Source organism: Musa acuminata, chromosome BXJ1-1, assembly GCF_036884655.1.
Source record: "Musa acuminata AAA Group cultivar baxijiao chromosome BXJ1-1, Cavendish_Baxijiao_AAA, whole genome shotgun sequence".
NCBI classification, from domain to species: Eukaryota; Viridiplantae; Streptophyta; class Magnoliopsida; order Zingiberales; family Musaceae; genus Musa; species Musa acuminata.
Window position 1 is genome coordinate 3,567,159 of NC_088327.1, and position 17,985 is coordinate 3,585,143.

General features: G+C 38.5%; 2 protein-coding genes across 7 annotated transcripts; one reads left to right on the forward strand and one right to left on the reverse strand.

The window, feature by feature from the left end:
• Positions 1-352: 352 nt before the first annotated feature.
• Positions 353-6,388, reverse strand: LOC135611136 (chaperonin CPN60-2, mitochondrial-like). The gene is made up of 18 exons (XM_065106529.1): positions 6,255-6,388; positions 6,121-6,145; positions 5,842-5,973; positions 5,467-5,626; positions 4,501-4,676; positions 4,214-4,309; positions 3,445-3,549; positions 3,276-3,362; positions 3,102-3,191; positions 2,930-3,010; positions 2,772-2,840; positions 2,350-2,427; positions 2,143-2,238; positions 1,525-1,624; positions 1,330-1,433; positions 1,133-1,238; positions 974-1,052; positions 353-755 (listed from the first exon to the last, which is right to left on the reverse strand). The coding sequence occupies exons 1-18, from the start codon at positions 6,290-6,292 to the stop codon at positions 644-646; spliced, it is 1,734 nt and encodes a 577-aa protein (XP_064962601.1). The 5' UTR covers positions 6,293-6,388; the 3' UTR covers positions 353-643.
• A 3,320-nt stretch (positions 6,389-9,708) lies between these two features.
• Positions 9,709-17,089, forward strand: LOC135611202 (uncharacterized). Of its 6 annotated transcripts, none has more exons than XM_065106706.1 (6): positions 9,709-9,980; positions 10,994-11,140; positions 12,104-12,186; positions 12,292-14,148; positions 15,723-15,864; positions 15,942-17,089. In XM_065106706.1, exons 2-6 carry the CDS (start codon positions 11,068-11,070, stop codon positions 16,583-16,585), a joined length of 2,799 nt encoding a protein of 932 aa, XP_064962778.1. In that variant the 5' UTR covers positions 9,709-9,980; positions 10,994-11,067; the 3' UTR covers positions 16,586-17,089. The 6 variants fall into 6 exon arrangements, with proteins under 6 accessions (XP_064962778.1, XP_064962901.1, XP_064962969.1 ...); XM_065106829.1 differs by having other exon boundaries at positions 12,107-12,186; XM_065106897.1 differs by having other exon boundaries at positions 10,994-11,135; positions 12,106-12,186.
• Positions 17,090-17,985: the final 896 nt, after the last annotated feature.

A 17,985-nucleotide genomic window follows, 5' to 3' on the forward strand; every position in this document is an offset into this window, starting at 1 on the left:
TATTATCATAATAATTTATTTTCTAATTCAAAATTAATTCGAATCTCATATCTGTTCTATGTTTTACCGGCTCTCTACTACTTCAATACATGCAGAAAACCAATCTATCTCTATCTGTGAACGAATTGGCAGCAAGAAGAAATCCCAATAACAAAGCATAAATATTCTTTCGTGATCATTCTACCGTTCTTTCTACCTTGTGTTCCACGTAATCGATTAAGCGGCTGTGGGAAGCATCTGTCATGTCATCAAAAAGGCACAGTTTAGGCATAGTTTTTCTCATATCAGCATGTAACATATCGACCACATGCAGCAGAAGATACGTGTCTTTTTGCAGCTTTAGCTCTTCAAATAAGAAACTATGATGAACCATTTATAGATAGTCTTCCAATCTTCCAATGAAAATTATCATCTTAACGTTTGTTACGATCACAAAAAACAGTCCTTCTGGCAGCAAGAAAGACAACTTTTCTCCAATGGAAGCAGAAACAAGTGTTCCATTTTTAAATCACAGTAATTGGTACGTACCTCGAAGAGCAAAGGAAAAGGAGTGCTGCCAATCAATAGACACATCAACTTGCCTCCTCCAATCAGTACTCAAAATTTCAAATGTTCTCAATGAACCCTGCAAAACTTGAAGAAATTAGTAGTCCATTCCTCCCATTCCTCCCATTCCAGCACCCATAGCAGGAGCATCCTCATTCTTGGGGAGTTCAACGATGACCGACTCGGTCGTGGTCATCAAGGACGAAACACTGCAATGGGCAAAATAGCAAGTTACAACATTGATCCACTAGAAATTCCATGCTACAATGGTGAAGAGACCTAATTGTGAGACACTATTACCAGACAAACACTAATTTCATACACTGAATTGGGGCATTTTAGATTCTAAGTTTACACCACATCAGAATTACTTGCAATTAGTTTTTTACATATTAGGAATTTAAGCAGATGGCACCTAACTATTTACCTTGCAGCATCCACCAATGCAGTTCTGATGACCTTCAACGGGTCAATAATACCAGCTTTCACCATGTCAACGTACTCGCCTGTACACCGAATCATCCATGTAATTACAACCTAGAGAAGCATTAAAAAGAAAATAAACTTTAAATTAACACAAGCAAACCTTTGGCTGCATCATAGCCAAGGTCAAGTTCATCCTGTTCCAAAAGCTTGCCAACAACCACAGCCCCCTCTACTCCAGCATTGGATGCAATGGTGTGAACTGGAGTCTGCAAGTTCATGAGCAATTCATATCAAATGTTAAAGAGCAGATGCATTATTTAAAATTCTCTGAAGCTCAAGAAGACCAGTCAAAAGAACCTTCAGAGCATTCTGAATTATTTGGACACCAATCTTTTGATCAAAGTTTGCAGTCTGTAACTTATCCAGCTCTTTAGATGCATAAAGAAGTGCGACACCACCACCTGCAAAGAAGAGAAACAATTACAATCATTTCCAGATAAGGAGAGGTTCGAAAGAGATGCAGAAATGTAAAGATCATTAAATATAAGTTACCTGGGACAATTCCCTCTTCAACAGCCGCTTTTGTTGCATTTAAGGCATCTGTGACTCTATCTTTTTTCTCACCAACTTCTGCTTCACTGGCCCCTCCAATCTACAGAGTTCACAAATATGCCACAGCAAATTATCAACTAACAAATACACATACCGATGTTGCCATTTTCTTGACAAATAATAGCAAAAACCAACTCTTAGCAAATAATTGAGTTAACGATTCTTAGACACAAGATATGAAACCTTCTGTATAAAATACATATGCCCAGAAACAGGCACCCTGCATTCGGATGCCACCGATTTGTTTCACTGAAAGCAAAAATCAGCACCATAGTATTTTTCCTAAATTAAGTTTCTCAGGACTGGATTTCTGCACGAGTACCCAATTGTCTGAAAGTCACAAAAATAGAGTTTCCCCAAATCACATCAGACAATCTTTACCTTCCCAGTTCCCACCACAGTCAAACTTAAGAACGTGAAAACCCATATGAATGTTTTAAAAACCCATCTAGTGTGATTACTTTGCTTCATGTTTTAAAAACCATATAAGCCAGAAAATATAACACAACTTATGAAAGAAAGCCAAGTACCGATTTAAGCAATGACAACATGACATACCTTGAGGACAGCAACTCCACCAGAAAGCTTCGCCAACCTCTCTTGCTGCTTCTCTTTGTCATAGTCTGATGTGCTCGATTCAATTGCAGATCTTATCTGCCAAAAAGATAAGCACGCAACAATTTAGTTATAGTTTAAAGCATGAAGGGTATACCAATTTTTGTCTTGTTTTATCTTATCAAATGAAACAACTGAAAGAAAACTGACCTGGTCACATCTCTCTTCTATAGCCTTCTTTTCACCAGATCCATCAAGAATCACAGTGTTGTCTTTTGAGATTGTCACCTACAATGTTATCACATCATGTACTTGTTTTAAGCTCATGCACAGATTTGTAAGTAAAAAAATTCAGATAGCTTCAGAATCAAGTATATTTCTACTGTGATCACCGTAGACCAAATCCATTGAGCAAGGAATGCAGTAACAGAAAAATACATTGAGATATATTACTAAAGAAAAAAATCAAGCTATCAAGACAGAACTTGTATAATCAGAATGGAAATACATTTAGATACCAATGTTGACCTCAAATCCTTTCGTTTACTTATTGAAACTGGCGCGAGAAATTAAGGACATAGACTGACACACACGTGGCAAAAGTAAGAAAGAGTACAAGAACCTAGCCTCACCTTTTTGCATGTGCCAAGCATGTCAAGTTCCACTTTCTCAAGGTTCAAACCAAGTTCTTCTGTTATGAGCTAAATTGGCAAGAAAAGAGTTGTTTCATCAACAAGTAATGACAAACCGTAAGAAACAAGCTATAATCTTGGTCACCAATGATACTCACAGATCCCCCAGTGAGAATAGCAAGGTCTTGCAAATTGGCTTTCCTGTTCTCCCCAAAGCCAGGAGCTTTCACAGCACAAACCTGTACTTCATTGTACTTTGTCAGAATACTGTAAATTAACATAATTTTGATAATGGCTAACTAACAACAGATGGATTTACAAAAAAATCACCTTAATCCCAGCACGAAGCTTATTAAGGATGAGAGTGGCCAGTGCATCACTTTCTATGTCTTCTGCAACAATCAGCAAAGGTCTCTGTCTCTGAAGACATCGAAGAACAATGATGTGAGCAGATACCACCATACGAGCTTACTACATGCAAGGGGAAAATCAAAGATTGTGTACCTTCAAAGACAACTCTAACACCTTCACAACTGCATTGATGCTTGAAATTTTCTTCTCATGAATCAAAATCAGAGGATCTTCAAGTTCCTGTGATATTAGAAAATTGAAGTTAGTAGATGATACGACCATATTGAGTATTAACTATTAAGTATATGGATAGACATCTTACACATTTTTGGTTCTTTGGATCAGTAATAAAGTAGGGTGATATGTAGCCTCGATCAAATTTCATTCCTTCAACGACTTCTAGTTCATTGTCTAGAGTTTTCCCATCCTGAAAGAGAATCATAAAATATCAAGCTTAATTGCCACAATGTAAATGATAATCGATATGCATCAGCAGAATAGCAAAATGAAAAAATGAGCACCAATTAGTAAAATTTGTGGACTGATCAGCCAGCAAAAGAAAATACAATTTGTACAGGCAGAGGAAGTAGCACATGCTCGCATACTTCTCAAAGAGCAAATTGCTGACCACCACAGTCACATGTCTTTGGACGAGGTTAAGTGGATTTTGTATTTAATGTTCCCTATAACTCTATCATGAGCAAAGCCACCCACTAAAGCCATCCAGCTTGTGTATAGTGTCACATACCCAAATGTAAATGAACAAAAGATCAATTCATATTTGTTTCCATAGCTCTGACACTATCAGTTGTTTCAAGATAGAATATAATGCATGCATGACTTGCAATATAAATAATCAGAAGTGCAACAATTTCTGATAACATGTAGCAATAAATGTGCCACAACAGAAAACCTCCACAATAGGACCAGATAAATGATGAGCTTTGCACCCATTTAGCTATAATGAGAGCTTAGTTAGCCATTCCTTTCATAGCAGCTCTAACTTTAAAAAAGAGAACATTTTGTAAAGATATAAACATACTCGATAGTAGATACTATGCAAATTTAACACCAAAACAGATGTAACTTACTGCTACTGTGATGACTCCCTCTTTGCCAACTTTCTCCATAGCTTTTGCAATTAGTTCACCAATTTCTCTTTCTCCATTAGCTGATATTGTACCAACCTTTCAAAGAAGGAACATTTTTTTGTTCAAATAGTTACTTTAAAAACTAATACCATCCTAAGGCATAAGTAAAGCATGACAAGCTCTTGCATGATGTAAATGCATGTATTTTTAGATATTAGCATGACAAGCTCTTTACATGTAAAAATGCTGACACCATATTATCTTCTTAATGCCATAAAACTAAAAACCTGAGCTATCTCTTCTGAGGTACTAATCATTCTTGCTCTGCTCTTCAAATTAGTCACCACAGCATCAACAGCCATTGAAATGCCACGTCTCAGATCCATTGCATTCATCCCGGCAGCCACTGACTTACATCCTTCAGCAAATATTGCTTTTGTAAGGATGGTAGCACATGTTGTTCCTGCATACATATAAATACAAGATTATTAACTCAAAAAGAACCAGCCCAAATTCATGTGCTCACAGACAGGACAAAAATCCCAAACTCAATTTAATTAGCACAGTTGGTTAAATGGGGCTAGATCCACTCATGGTGGGCATAGACTGATTCATGAGATGTTTCATAAATTGAGAGTAATAACTAAAAAACTACACTGTTTCTCACTAACATTTCACTTTTAGTGTTTTACAAAAACTGTGTGTACGTAACTTTCAACCTGCCAGGTATTAATATACAAGACAAACTTTGAGGGTTCTTTGATGCTCTTTGACATTGTCTTTCCATCACTGTGGCATTTGGGTGGTGGAGAATATGTCTCTATTAGTTGTAATCACTCACGTAATCTGAGCAGTACATAATTTAACCAAAATCTTGTAATCTAAGTTATAAAAGGTAAGATTTACTTTCAATTCTATTTAATTTCGTTATACAAAATGACAGGCCAGGGCACCGTCGGCCATGCAAGCCTTCAATTTCTGTTCTGTTTGAACAGGAGGTATGACAGCACATTATCAGGGAAGTTACTACAAGGACCTCATCACCATGTTTGAATCGAGATATAAACCTTACAAGATAACAAAAACCAATGAACTAAATGTAGGTAAGATGTGACTTTGCCAACTGAATCTTAGCAACATATCTGTTCCCCTCCCAAAACAATGATGAAGACAAGGATTTTATATGCAACCCATTCATGTTAACAAGGACATATAACCATGCTAATAATTATTAAAGAAACTCCAAGGCTTACCATCACCAGCAACATCATTGGTTGCATTGGCAACCTGCTTCACAAGACTAGCACCCATATTCTTTATTCTGTCCTTGAACTCGATGCTCTTTGCAACAGTCACACCATCCTTTGTAACTTTGGGTGCACCAAAGCTTTGCTCTAAGACGACATTGCGACCCTTCAAGCCAAGAACCAAATTTGTAACAATAAGATTTTAGGATAACTAATTGTGTTGCTTCAGAATTAATTATTTTCCCTTAAAATAAATATTCAATGCATACAGCCTGTTAACCAATCAAGCATAAATAAGAAAGCACCAAGAGAATCCACTTCCATATCCCAGTTGATCTAATCAGTTATCTTTGTCGGCTTATACAAGTTAAAGGTCGATACCTTTGGGCCCATCGTCACCTTCACCGCATCAGCAAGCTCTTCCACTCCCTTAAGCATCAAAGCACGAGCCTCGACCCCAAATCTGATATCCTTTGCAGCGTAATTTCTACTCCAACCGACCCTACTTCCAACCTGCAGCACCAAACAAAACTCCATTACTCTCATGATATAAGTTTAATCCAGATCAATATCAACGACCACAACTCAAAATCAAAACTCTATCGACGGAAAACAAACATATCAGCGAAAACCATCAAACTAAAAGATTCAAACTCCCACCTGTTTGGAGCTGCTTCCCGCAACCCTGCAAAACCAAAAGGAAAAGAACAACATTCAGAACCAAAAGCGCACAATGCATACGATTTAGAACGATCTACATTTGCTTGTGATATTTTTAATAGCAGATATCTCACCGGGCTCTGGAGGCGAGGGAGGCCATGGCGCGATACATGGTGGGCTTCGATAGAGACCAGATTAGGGTACTCGAAGAGCGGAGGCGTCGACAGCTGAGGGTTCTTAAAAAGGGGGCCTTCGTAGTTTCCAGAAACTGTTAGACGCGTCTTCTAGGGTTTGGGGTTTAAGCGATGAAGCGACTAAGATGCGGCACAGGAATAGTATTACCTATAATGTTCCTCTAACGTGGACGAATATCGACCGTACATCTCATCGGTACACACACAAATAGTTACAATACGCTGGTGGTTCGCGGAACATATACCTGTTGGTGTACCAAACCGAGTAGGGTAACGACCATCCACGGGTCCAAGTGGCGGCGGCGGCAGTATCGCCCGCTACGGTTGACATTGTTCTTCAGTATTTGGCAAGCTTCTAAATAGGGATTACAAATCAAAATCTACGAACATATACAACTTAAATTATTCGGGCGATTAAAAAAATGTATTATAATCATTAAAATAAAAGTATTTAACGTATCAAAATGCTTTTATATATATATATATATATATATATATATATATATATATATATCGCCCGCGCCTCCGCCCTGGAGGCGGACGCGCCTCTCGGCCCCGCCGACCTCACCTCTGTCTCTCACCAAGCACATCGATGAGGTTACGCCCGAAGGTCTTCACGCTTATCTTTGGTCTCGAGGTCTCACCGTCCATTGCGATGAACGATCATCAGAAACAATTTTGATGCATATGGGCGAGGAAGAAGAAGAAGGAAGCATTGCATCGTTATTACCTGTGATCGAGTTTCCGTCTTCCTCACCATCACTTGCAGCGCTGTAGTCCAACCCGCCGACGCTGGCGCACCGGAACTCCATCTTGTTCTCCATGAGCGTCCCCGTCTTGTCGGAGGACACGTACTTCATCTGCCCCAGGTCCTCGTTGATGTTGAGCGCCCTGCACTTGGAATCTCGTCTTGCTCCCCTCATCGAACATGTTCTTGTCCTGGATCATGAAGAAGTCCTGCCCCGGTCTCACCAGCTCCATCGATATGTCGAGCGCAATTGGAATCATCACCTGGAATATGACCACTGGCTCGAGGAAGCTGAACACCGTCTCCCGCCCCACCCCGTAGTAGCTGTAGGTGTCCGTCTCCGGGCCCCAGAAGTCCTTGTGGTAGTACGGTAGGTCGTTGAGCTCGTCGTGGTGGTTGGTGAGCCACACGCCGACGAGCACTGTGACGATGGAGCATAGAGCGACGAGTGCCACGACCAGCAGGATCACCTCCCGGTTCATGTGCGCCTCGAGGCGGCTCCGCTACAACGGCGCGCCGGAGCTGTTGGGCATCACCTTCGTGTCCTGCCCGGTGTACACGGCGACGCCGACGACCCAGCTCGTGTTCTTCAGCTTGCACCCCCGGAGGATGATGTTGAACGGGCCGAGCGACACCCGCTTTACGCCCGGCACGTCGGCGCTAGCACGGAAACCGTAGATGTTGCGGTACGACTTCCCGCAGCGGATCAGACCAGCGGCCGACTCCAACGGCGTTAAGTGCGTCTCTTGCTTTTGGGCTATTTACACGTTATCCTTATAGATAAACGTTTTTAGCACCTATCAATTTTATCGACAAAAGACAGCACGTAGAATTATTAATTTTATTAATAATAAAATGATTATTTCAAATAAATAAAAAAAATAAGATAACTGTTTTAAGCAATGAATAGAGTCGATGCTATCGGAGCACTATGTCCTCTTAGCGGTGAAGGCTGAGGATAAGGAAAAGCGAGCGAAGGTCGTATGCTCCCTTGCGAACAAAGAAGAGGAGGCTTTGGGCGGGCTCATCCCTCAGAGCTGTAGCGTTGACTCATACTTATCATCGATAAAAAAAGTCGTGATGGAGTGGATTGTGTGTATAGCAGCTATCTACGTCTTCTCCACCTTCACGGTGGTGCTTGCTATTAACTACCTCGACCGATGCTTCCTCTCTTATGCCGTGGGTGATGGGCTACTCCAACTCTAAGACGACAAGCCGTAGATGGACTCCTGCTCCAAGATGGTAAGCCACGATCATGGTATGTCTTCCATTAGCAGCAAAACTAAAAGAGATGTACGACCCTTTCCAACAAAGGTGGAGGAGGCTTTCGACCAAAAAAGGAGGTCAAGTTGCTCGATGACAATCGTCTGTCCAATAATAGCTTTTCTCACGAATCCATTTCTTTTGTTACCTCCACTCGTGGGAAACCGGGCAAGAAGGCCATTTTCAATAATTGATAATGGTGAGCCCATCGAGGAAGCACGGTGTTAATTTGACAAGTCTCATATAATCCCACATCGGGAAAATCAGGCTTGTTATATCCTATTGGAACTATAAATAAGGGTCTGAGTTTTGAAGTCAGATGCACCACAATTGGGTTTAAGTCCACACTCAGTTAAATAATTTGGGCTTATAGTTTGGATTTTTCTTGTTTAATAGATTCGGTGTTTTATGGCCTAGGAACATCTCCTGAGGCATTTGTAATTGTCTCTTTTTATAATAGTGATTTGTTCCTCCTTTATCCATGGATGTAAGTCAATTGATCGAACCACACCATGGTCATGAGCAAGACGATGAAACATAACCCATCAAAATTGCAATCACGAGCGATGAGCTTGCTCAAAACCTCTCCTTTGGTAATAAGTGAAGCGCTCGATCTCATTATCCTCTATAAGTGATATCATCAATTATATTTGTTGCCTAAACCAATAGTCTTAATCTTTTATCCATATAAAATAATTATTTTATCATTGATAAAATTAATAATTCTGTATGTATTGTATCTTTTGTCAGTAAAATCAATAATTTTATGATAAATAAGATTAAATATTTTTATTTTTATAATTATAAAAAATATTAATATAATTTTTTAAGTATAAAAGTCAAAATACTAAAGAGATATAATAATAGGAATAATCTGTAGAGGACACATTCTCAAAAGTCTTTGGCTGCTTCATCAAGAAACCTCCATCAACTTTGTCTTGTATAAAACCTATCGAAGAGTGTATAATGGCTGTTATCCTCCTCATCGACGAGGGAATCCCTCTCCTTCTCGTACGAAGGAGACGACTGAGGAAGTCAATCCTGAGATCCTCGTCGTTACTTCATAATAAATCCTTCTCTTTCTCTTTCATTTCAGGTTGACCAAGCAAATTACAGTCCATCTTGCGTGATGATGAGACATTATTGGAATCTATCAGACGATGCAAAGTAAATGGGGCCTCAGAGCATCAATCTGCTCGACTTCAGCATCCGTGAATGCACTTTATCAAGCGATTCGATGACCAAATTAGATTCAGATCGAGAACAATGGTCAACGTGACGAATTGGATTCGTATTATTTTATGGGCCCAATTGCACGCGTGGGGTAAAACTGTCCACTGGTTTTGTTGCGCACATTTTTGTACTCACGGCGTAATCGAAAACCAGCGTGGAGAAACCCGGAACAGATAAATTTGCTTCGCGTCCGCCCGGCTTCTCCGACTCTCTCTCTCTCTCGCGGCCGCTTTCACCTCACTCGGCAGCGGTTTTGAAGAGCGTGCTTAGGTGTACGGCGCCGGCGCCGACGTCTGGAGGTTGCATTTCTCGGCTCGACTCTGGATGTAGGCGGAGTCCGCACCGGGATCGCGATTCCCGGTGGCGAAGAGGGATCGAGATCGGGGCGCCCGCGGGCGTAATGTGGTGGGTTAAGGCGCCCGGTATGGCACTTTGGGTCCGACGCCGAAATTTCGCTTTTCTCGAGCTGGATTCCTTGTATTGTTCCTGTTCTGATTCTTTTTTTCCTGCCGATCTCGATTCCGGAGCAGGGCAGCCTTTCCGTGGCCGAAATGTCGCTTCTTGGGGTTGATTTGGGACCGAGCCTCATTTTTTGCTGCTCAAAATGAGGTCTTTTGTGAAATTAGTTGAACTATTTGATTTGGTACTGGTTGGGAATGAACTGCCTTTTCTTCTGGTTTCCACCGCCTTCTCTTCATCTTGCGTTCGCTTTTGAGAGAGAACTGAGTTATTGCATGTGATTTAGCTGTTTGGTTTGTCTCGTGGGTAACTTTATTTCCCCTAGTACGATCTGATTCCACCTTTTTCCCTCGGAACTTTCTCAGCGATGGCAGCTTTTCACCTTGAGATCGTAAGCTAGCTTTTGGCTGGCTTCCGTGTCTTCGTATATGCTCGAGAAGATTCCTATGCTAGTTTTGTTACCTTCTTCTAGTCTATTTCCTATATCCTGCTTTGTGATTCACATTAATGTCTTCTCTTTTCACCGTCTTCTTTTCCCCTTTTTTTTGTGTTTGTTTTCCTGCTTCTTGAATTGGTTATTTTTCTTTCTTTCGGAAAAAAAGCCTCTTTTGATATTTGATGGGCTTTTCTAAAGCTATGACTCGCGGGTGACATTTTCTTCTTATATGCCTTTTGTCTGCTAAAATTGAACCGCCCCTTGAAGGAACAACTTGTCGTGCTATTTCTTTGAGGTTAAAATTATACATCGTATTGTGTTTTGATTTCATGTATTTAATGATAGTATCGTTAATTATTAATGCCAAATCTTGGCATTCTTAGCTTGAATTTGCTTTCTTCTCAGTATCGAGGCAATGCTCAGTCTATTTTATCTCTGTTCTTCATACATGCGATCATGCTTCTATTAAGTAATCGTGATTGATGATTACTTTAGATATTGAGACAATGCAGATGGAATCATCTTTCTTTCCTTGCACAGGAGAGACGACTGGTGGATTCTAGAGAAGGAAGAGGTGGGATATTCAGAACCCATTTCCCAGATGCATGTGAAAGATGATCAACATGTTTGACTTAAGTGCCCACATGAATGGAATCAAACAACTTGCTGAGAACCCACACAGGGATGGTATACATACATATTTGTGATGATTTCTTTGATTTGCTTTTGGTGTCAGAGCCTTCATCTTTACCTTAAAAGATGGTTCTTAAATTTTCTATCATTTTATTTCTTAGAAAGTCAGTTTTGGTACCTGTCGAATTGTTTGTTTGCTGATTTCCCAGTTTACAGTGGTTAGAGGTTATTATAGCTTGGGACTGTAGCAGGTTAGGTGCCGCCAAATTTCCTTACACCTGAGATTGAATCTGACTAATTATTTAAGTACCCAGACCTGAATTTGACATGGATATCTACCTTCCTAACTGAATTCGTTTCAAATGTGTTATTGAATGATACTTGAACAAGATATAAGTGGGTTGGGTAGATATGGGCATCTGTAAAAACCCGATTGCTGCCATCCCTAGCTTGAGGAATGACAATGTAGCAAACCGCCGTCCAAACACCGGCTAACTATCTAGTTATTTAAACAGAAACCTGGACCTGACTAGGTGCCTGCTTCCTACCCAAATTTGTGCCAAAACCGATTAAAGGGTGTTCAAACACAGCTTAAGTGGGATGATAAACCTCACATCCTGTAAAAGTGAACCCCCTGCAAATTCCTAGTTACAGAAAGTGTACAATTCACAGAGATGATGTTCACAACTTCACGTTGGTGAATGGTGATGCTCGATACAGTGTCTCCATTAAGATCAAGCAGAAAGACCTTTTATTTGGAAATTTTACTTGTACCACATTTGACTCCATTGGCCTTTTGATGTAATTTCTTGGTATGCAAACCATATATCTGATCCTTGGCTAATGCATATCTCCTTCTTTGAATGATTGTTTTTCTTCTCAACAGGCTTAGGACTATATGACATTATTTTGAACTCATTTATATCTGTTTTATATTATTATCATTTCTGTGCTAGTCTTAAGCTTATATAATATTTACGTAGCCCATCTGTGATTAACGTGGTGTAAAAATATTAGCAGATCTTATGGCTGTTGGGAATCATTCTGATATGCTGAAGAAGCGGGTAGATTCTAATGCAGTTCAGAGAGAGGGCAAACATGTAAGCACTCTCCATAGTTAAAAGTTGACCTTCCATACAGATGTGAATATCTATAGGATTGGCAGATGAACCGTACCCTCTTGTCTAATCAAAATTTCTTTACAGGTTACCTGTGAACACAGGAAAAGTCCATCAGGCAAGAAATCAAGTGGAACACCCATGAAGATGCTTATAGCAGAGGAGATGTGCAAGGAAACAGAATCTTTGCAGAAGCCACCAAGTGTTGTTGCCAGACTAATGGGGCTTGATTCTTTGCCAGTGCAGCAAGCAGTCTTGATTGATAAATGCGACATACAAGAGGGATATGAGTGCAACAGTTTGTCAGGAGCACAGAAAAGATGTCAGTGGAAGGAAGATGAATACTTTGAGAAAATGCCATGGAGCCTCCGGTCATGCACTCATGAAAAGAAAAAAAACAAGGATGTGTATGAGGCATGTCAGCAACCAGCGAGAAACAGTTTGGTTAATGACCATATTTCATGGAATGGAAAATTTGATGAGAATTTGTACCAAAGAACAACAGCATTTGTTCGACAGAAATCCACAGAAGCAGAACATCTGGCCACAGATGATAAATTTCTTAAATCTAAGGAGTTCCAAGATGCTATAGAGGTTCTGAGTTCAAACAGAGATTTATTCCTTAGGTTTCTCGATGAACCAAAACAAATCTGTCAGTTCCACAATATACCTCCACCTCAGAAAAAGTGCATAACTGTCTTGAAACCTTCAAATGTTATCACGACAAAAGGTGACAAAGTCATGGAAAATCAATCTTATGAAGTTTCAGATGAAAATGTAGGAAAAACAAATAAACATTATAGGAGCTCTAGTTTTTCTTGGTCTCAGGGAAAACCTCAGATGTTATCTCAACCAACAAGGATAGTAGTTTTAAAGCCTAGCCCTTTAAGAGCTCATCATATTAAGACAACACTGGCTTCACCAATTTCTTCACCAGAGCTGTCGGATGCAGAAGGTACCCGTGAAGCATTGCAAACAGATGAAGCAGTAGGATCAAGAGAAATAGCCAAGGAGATTACTCGATGTATGAGAGAGAGTCTTAGTAGTGACAGAACAGATGAATCTTTGTTGTCCTCATTGTTATCAAAGAGGTACTTTCAGGATGAGAGATCATTCAATAGGTCAGGAAGTGAGGACACAGTACAGGAGGCTGTCAGTTTTAGTGAGAGAAAGGTAGTTTCACCGACGTCACTGCATTCTTGTGATTACCCTAATGTAGTTGGCAGTCCTTACTCAATCTCATCCTTCAGTCCGGCATCCCATTCTCCTGAATCTGCAGTCATGAGAGAAGCTAAGAAACGGCTTTCAGAGAGGTTGTCGCTTGTAACATCAACTGAAAATAGCCATGAACAAGTACAAGAAGGGAGGAACTCAAATTCATTGGGGGAGATGCTTGCCATATCTGAGGTAAAGAATATAAAAGAACTCACTTTTTCAGGTAGGAGGTTGTCCAATGAAAAATTTGACATGGAAGTACCCTCAGTGTCCTTGTCGGTAGATCAAACAAAGGATGAATATTATGATCCAAATTTTCCTAGGAATTTGTCTAGCTCAAACTCCATTGCAATTTCTTCACCAGTTTCTGAAACCATTGAGTTGAACGTAGGGGCCTCTAGTTCTTTGGTTAGTGCACAATGTATTCAGGAGGAGGTTCCAAAATTAAAAGGTGGGAAATCATCTTTCAAGGTTAAACTATCAAGCTTGTTCTTTTCTAGAAACAGGAAACAAAACAGGCAGAAGCTGGATCCACCTCCCTTAGCAGTATCTGATGATAGAACACAACCTGGCATCACCAAGGCTGGTGATAAAGAAGTTCTATTGCAATCTGCCAATGATATTTTCTCAGCAGAAAGTAATCTAGTTAGTCCTACTAAAATATCTGCCAATGCTTACTCTTCATCATTGGTATATGATGGATCAGATTGGGCAACTCCTTATGTTAAGGTATTTTCTGTAGAGCTTCTCTTTTTGTTATTTATAATTTTTTTGTTTGTTGTGAGCAACTTTTTGTTCTTAGATATTTTCTTTAAAGCTTCTCTTTTGTTAGTTACAATTTTTTTTTGTTTGTTATAATGTATACTCTAATTATAGAGGCATTAAATTAATGAGTCACACTATATAACTTCGAGAAAGGATGATTCAAAGTAAAATAGGATACAATATAAGCACTTTGGACTTTGGAGATTGAATTTGGTTTTATGCCCGAAAAATCAAGCATAAATATTTTTTTTATTTATATATAAAATTAATGAAAAAATGTAGCACAAAGAAGAAAGATTTGCATATGATTTTTAATGGCATAAAAAAATTATGATATTTTTTTGAAATTTTGTTATGGTATATTCTAAAAAATAATGAAGAATCTAATAGTCGTAAGCGAGTTCCTTGTAACCATAGAATCACATCAAGGATCAGCCTAAAACCCTTTATCTTTTCATATCAGCAAATAATTACTAGTCATATACAGAATATAACTCCATGATATTATTATTTGCTGATGATATTGTTTTGCTAATGAAAGTTAAAACAAGATTACTTGTCAACTTGAGTTAGAAAACAAATATTAGTTATCAAAATTTTAGGATAAATAGAACTAAGACTGGATTTATGAAATGTAGTTTTTAAAAATACTAAGAAAAGAAATAATGATATGATTGAGAGGATAGATAAAAGTTCATCTGTAAGCAAAACTTTTAGGTATCATTGATTTATTATGCAACAAAAAATATATAAGGCATTGTTCATAAAGTAAAAGTTAAATGGTAAAAGTGGAAAATAGTGTTGGTGGTATTGTCATCAACATTTTCCCCTTAGATTAAAAATAATAATAATGAGATTGTTCCATAGGAGAGTCATGCTTTAGAGATTAAAGTGCTGGATGGTTAAGAAACATTATGCACAAAACTCAACATAATAGAAGGTTGAGGTGGATATGTGGTATTATTAGAAAACATATGATAAAAAAGAAATAATTTGAGGGCAATCAGGTATTGCTTAGATAAAGGTAAGATAAGATAAAAATGTATCCAATGACATGTACCTGTTAAAGAAAAACCTATGATTCTTTGATTAGATATTGCGAGTTGATTAGGATCAGTGATATGGTACATGGTGATCTAAGAAGCATTTACTGCAAAGGATAAAAAGAGATTTGAATTCTCTTGACTTAAGATATTGTATTAGACATCTCAATGACAGGAAAAGATCTATGTAGTCGATTCCATATAATTAGTACATTATGCCAGTTTGTTGTTGTTTCATTTTGTGATGAATAAGCAATCTCTGTAAATCCAATTTCATAGTGAAATTATATAGTTAATATTCTTCCAATTATTCTGTTGACTCTCTCGTTCATTATTATAGTGTCAAACCCGAATGCACTTTAACAATCAAATTTGAAAAATATTCTCAATTCCTGTGCCCCAAATATCTTTTTGTTCTGAAAGCTGCCACAAGCATGTGTTCTGTTGTTTAATTATTCATACACAGTATTTAAATTGCTGTTTGCAAACTTGCAGGATGGTCAATTCCTTGAGAAATCCAGTGCATTTGGGAACTTCAGTCAACCCTGCCCCCCATCAGTTCTAGAAGCACCATTTATTGGTGATGTCAACAACAGACTGTTGCAAACCATTGAAAATTCCATTGTTGGACATCAACGTGAGTTGTCATCGTACATAGTCCTGCAAATATACCAAGTTCCAAGCAGTTATGTCTTTTCTTTTCTTTTCTTTCAGAAGCTCTTTCTAGGTCTTCACCAATCGAGTCAGTTGCTCGTTCTATATCAAAAGAATTTTCATATTTGGACACGGCATCAAATCCCCTGAGATATTCCATAGTTTTGTCGAAGGCTGATGAAGAATATGAGCAATATGTCTTTGTTGAAAAGTTGATTGCATCTGCTGGATTGGACTGCAAAAAGTCCAGTGTGAACTTCACAGGATGGCATTCACTAGAGAGCCCTTTGAATCCCATGTTGCTGGAGCTGCACATGAATGGTGAGGAGGCTAAATTCAGAAAAAGGGGATCAAACAAGAGGCTCCTATTTGATTCCATCAATGCAGCGTTGTTAAATATAAGCCAGAAAGAGACACTGGCTTCATATCCATGGTCTCAAGCATGTGACAGAAATAAAGATGATAGTCTGAGTGGTCCATTGGCTGAAGAAGTGTGGGGAACCATAAAAAGCTGGTTTTCTGGTCACAGTTATGTGACAGGTGAATTTAACTACAGCAGCAATTCAGTAGACTGGTTGGTTAAGAAAGAGATGACAGGCGGGCAATGGGTTGAATCCATGTGGTCTGAAATGTATGACTTCAGCAAGGAAGTTGGTGTGGTACTATTGGAGGAGTTAGTCGAGGAAGCATTGTCAGAATTATGATGCACTCATTCTTCTTATGTCATTTACCTTGTTACGACACAATTTGTCATTCAGGTGGCCCTAAGAATGCAGATTACTATATACATGTGTTACTGTAAAAAATGTTTATGCTGTAATCTTCCTGTGATTGATGATCCTCAACACTGAGACCATCCTGCGAGATTCACCGGTTGAGATAACAACTGGATCGGATAACAGTGTGAATCTATTCTGATGATTATTCACTTCCAGTAAGCCAAAATTCCTACTGCTCTGTATGCGGTTTCGACTTCTGGGGAAACAGGTAGACTTCAATTCAGTGATGATCTGTCGTTATGAATATGGCAGCTAATATGTCTTTTTCCCTGTCAGTATTTGACAGCTTTTGTATTGTGCCCCATATGAGGCAATATTAATATGTAATTTTTACTGAAATGGGGAGAGGAATGAGGAAACTATTGCAATATTGAAATCATTGGCATACTATGTCATATATATTCAAGTGAAATTACTGCTCTTGCTTTAGATTTCAAACCCAATGGTGAAGTTTCCATTCCAGAAGCTGTCATAGAGCTTATTATATTTCAACTTACAGAGAAAAGAATTCTGAACTGTGGCATTCCAAACTGACATTTATAGTTCATCAAGTTGCAGTTCCAAAGGTCAGAGGATTACAATGCAGCATTGCCAGCATGCAGATCATGATAACAGGACAAACAATTATTAGGTACACCAGTTCTCATTCTCTGTTCTTTTTCTATAGAAGAACAATATGAGTTTGAACTATTTCAGAGCACTTGCCATTTTCCTATTTCATTTTTATTTAAAAAATGTAGTCTTTATTTGTATTATTGTGTTTTTGGATGATTTCTCGACAAAAACTCCAGATTTTTTATTTGGATAAGCTCTCTTTTTCCATTTCCATGTTTCAAATTGAAATCATCTATTTTGTTTTTTTAAATATTCTTTTGATTTTTTATTAAACTATTAGAAGGATATATTCATCATTTATATGGGCATATAGTTTTTTGCTATTTTTTTGATCGATTTGAAATCGAACCAACGTTATTAGTTCTTGTTCTAACTCTTAGACATTGGAATCGGACCCGAATCGAATCATCGATATCAAATGATATGATCTCGATTCAAATCGAATTGAAGTCGGAGTTAATCTTAATTTTGTAAAAAAAAGCACCTATTTTTTTTCTAAGTTCAAAAAACCAAATCTATGGATAATAACTGGTTGCTAATTGATGTGGCACATGAGGACTTAAATATTATATTGAAATTTATAGAACAAATACGTTTGTTTTTTAATATTAAAATAATAAATATATAAAAGCTCTTATCATTTAGATTTTATAATTCACGGAAATAGCCGAACAAATTAGGCCGCTAAACGATGCCTACTTAAACTGTGA

What these genes read in the sequence shown, in the direction of transcription:
- LOC135611202 (XM_065106706.1), top strand. Translation starts at nt 11,068, where the DNA reads ATGATCAACATGTTTGACTTAAGTGCCCACATGAATGGAATCAAACAA. An exon ending in TGAGAACCCACACAGGGATG is followed by an intron (nt 11,141 to 12,103) that starts GTATACATACAT and finishes TAAAAATATTAG; the next exon opens with CAGATCTTATGGCTGTTGGG. An exon ending in TTCCATTGTTGGACATCAAC is followed by an intron (nt 15,865 to 15,941) that starts GTGAGTTGTCAT and finishes CTTTTCTTTCAG; the next exon opens with AAGCTCTTTCTAGGTCTTCA.
- LOC135611136 (XM_065106529.1), bottom strand. Translation starts at nt 6,292, where the DNA reads ATGTATCGCGCCATGGCCTCCCTCGCCTCCAGAGCCCG. An exon ending in CTATTCTCACTGGGGGATCT is followed by an intron (nt 2,841 to 2,929) that starts GTGAGTATCATT and finishes TTGCCAATTTAG; the next exon opens with CTCATAACAGAAGAACTTGG. An exon ending in TGGCTATGATGCAGCCAAAG is followed by an intron (nt 1,053 to 1,132) that starts GTTTGCTTGTGT and finishes TTCGGTGTACAG; the next exon opens with GCGAGTACGTTGACATGGTG.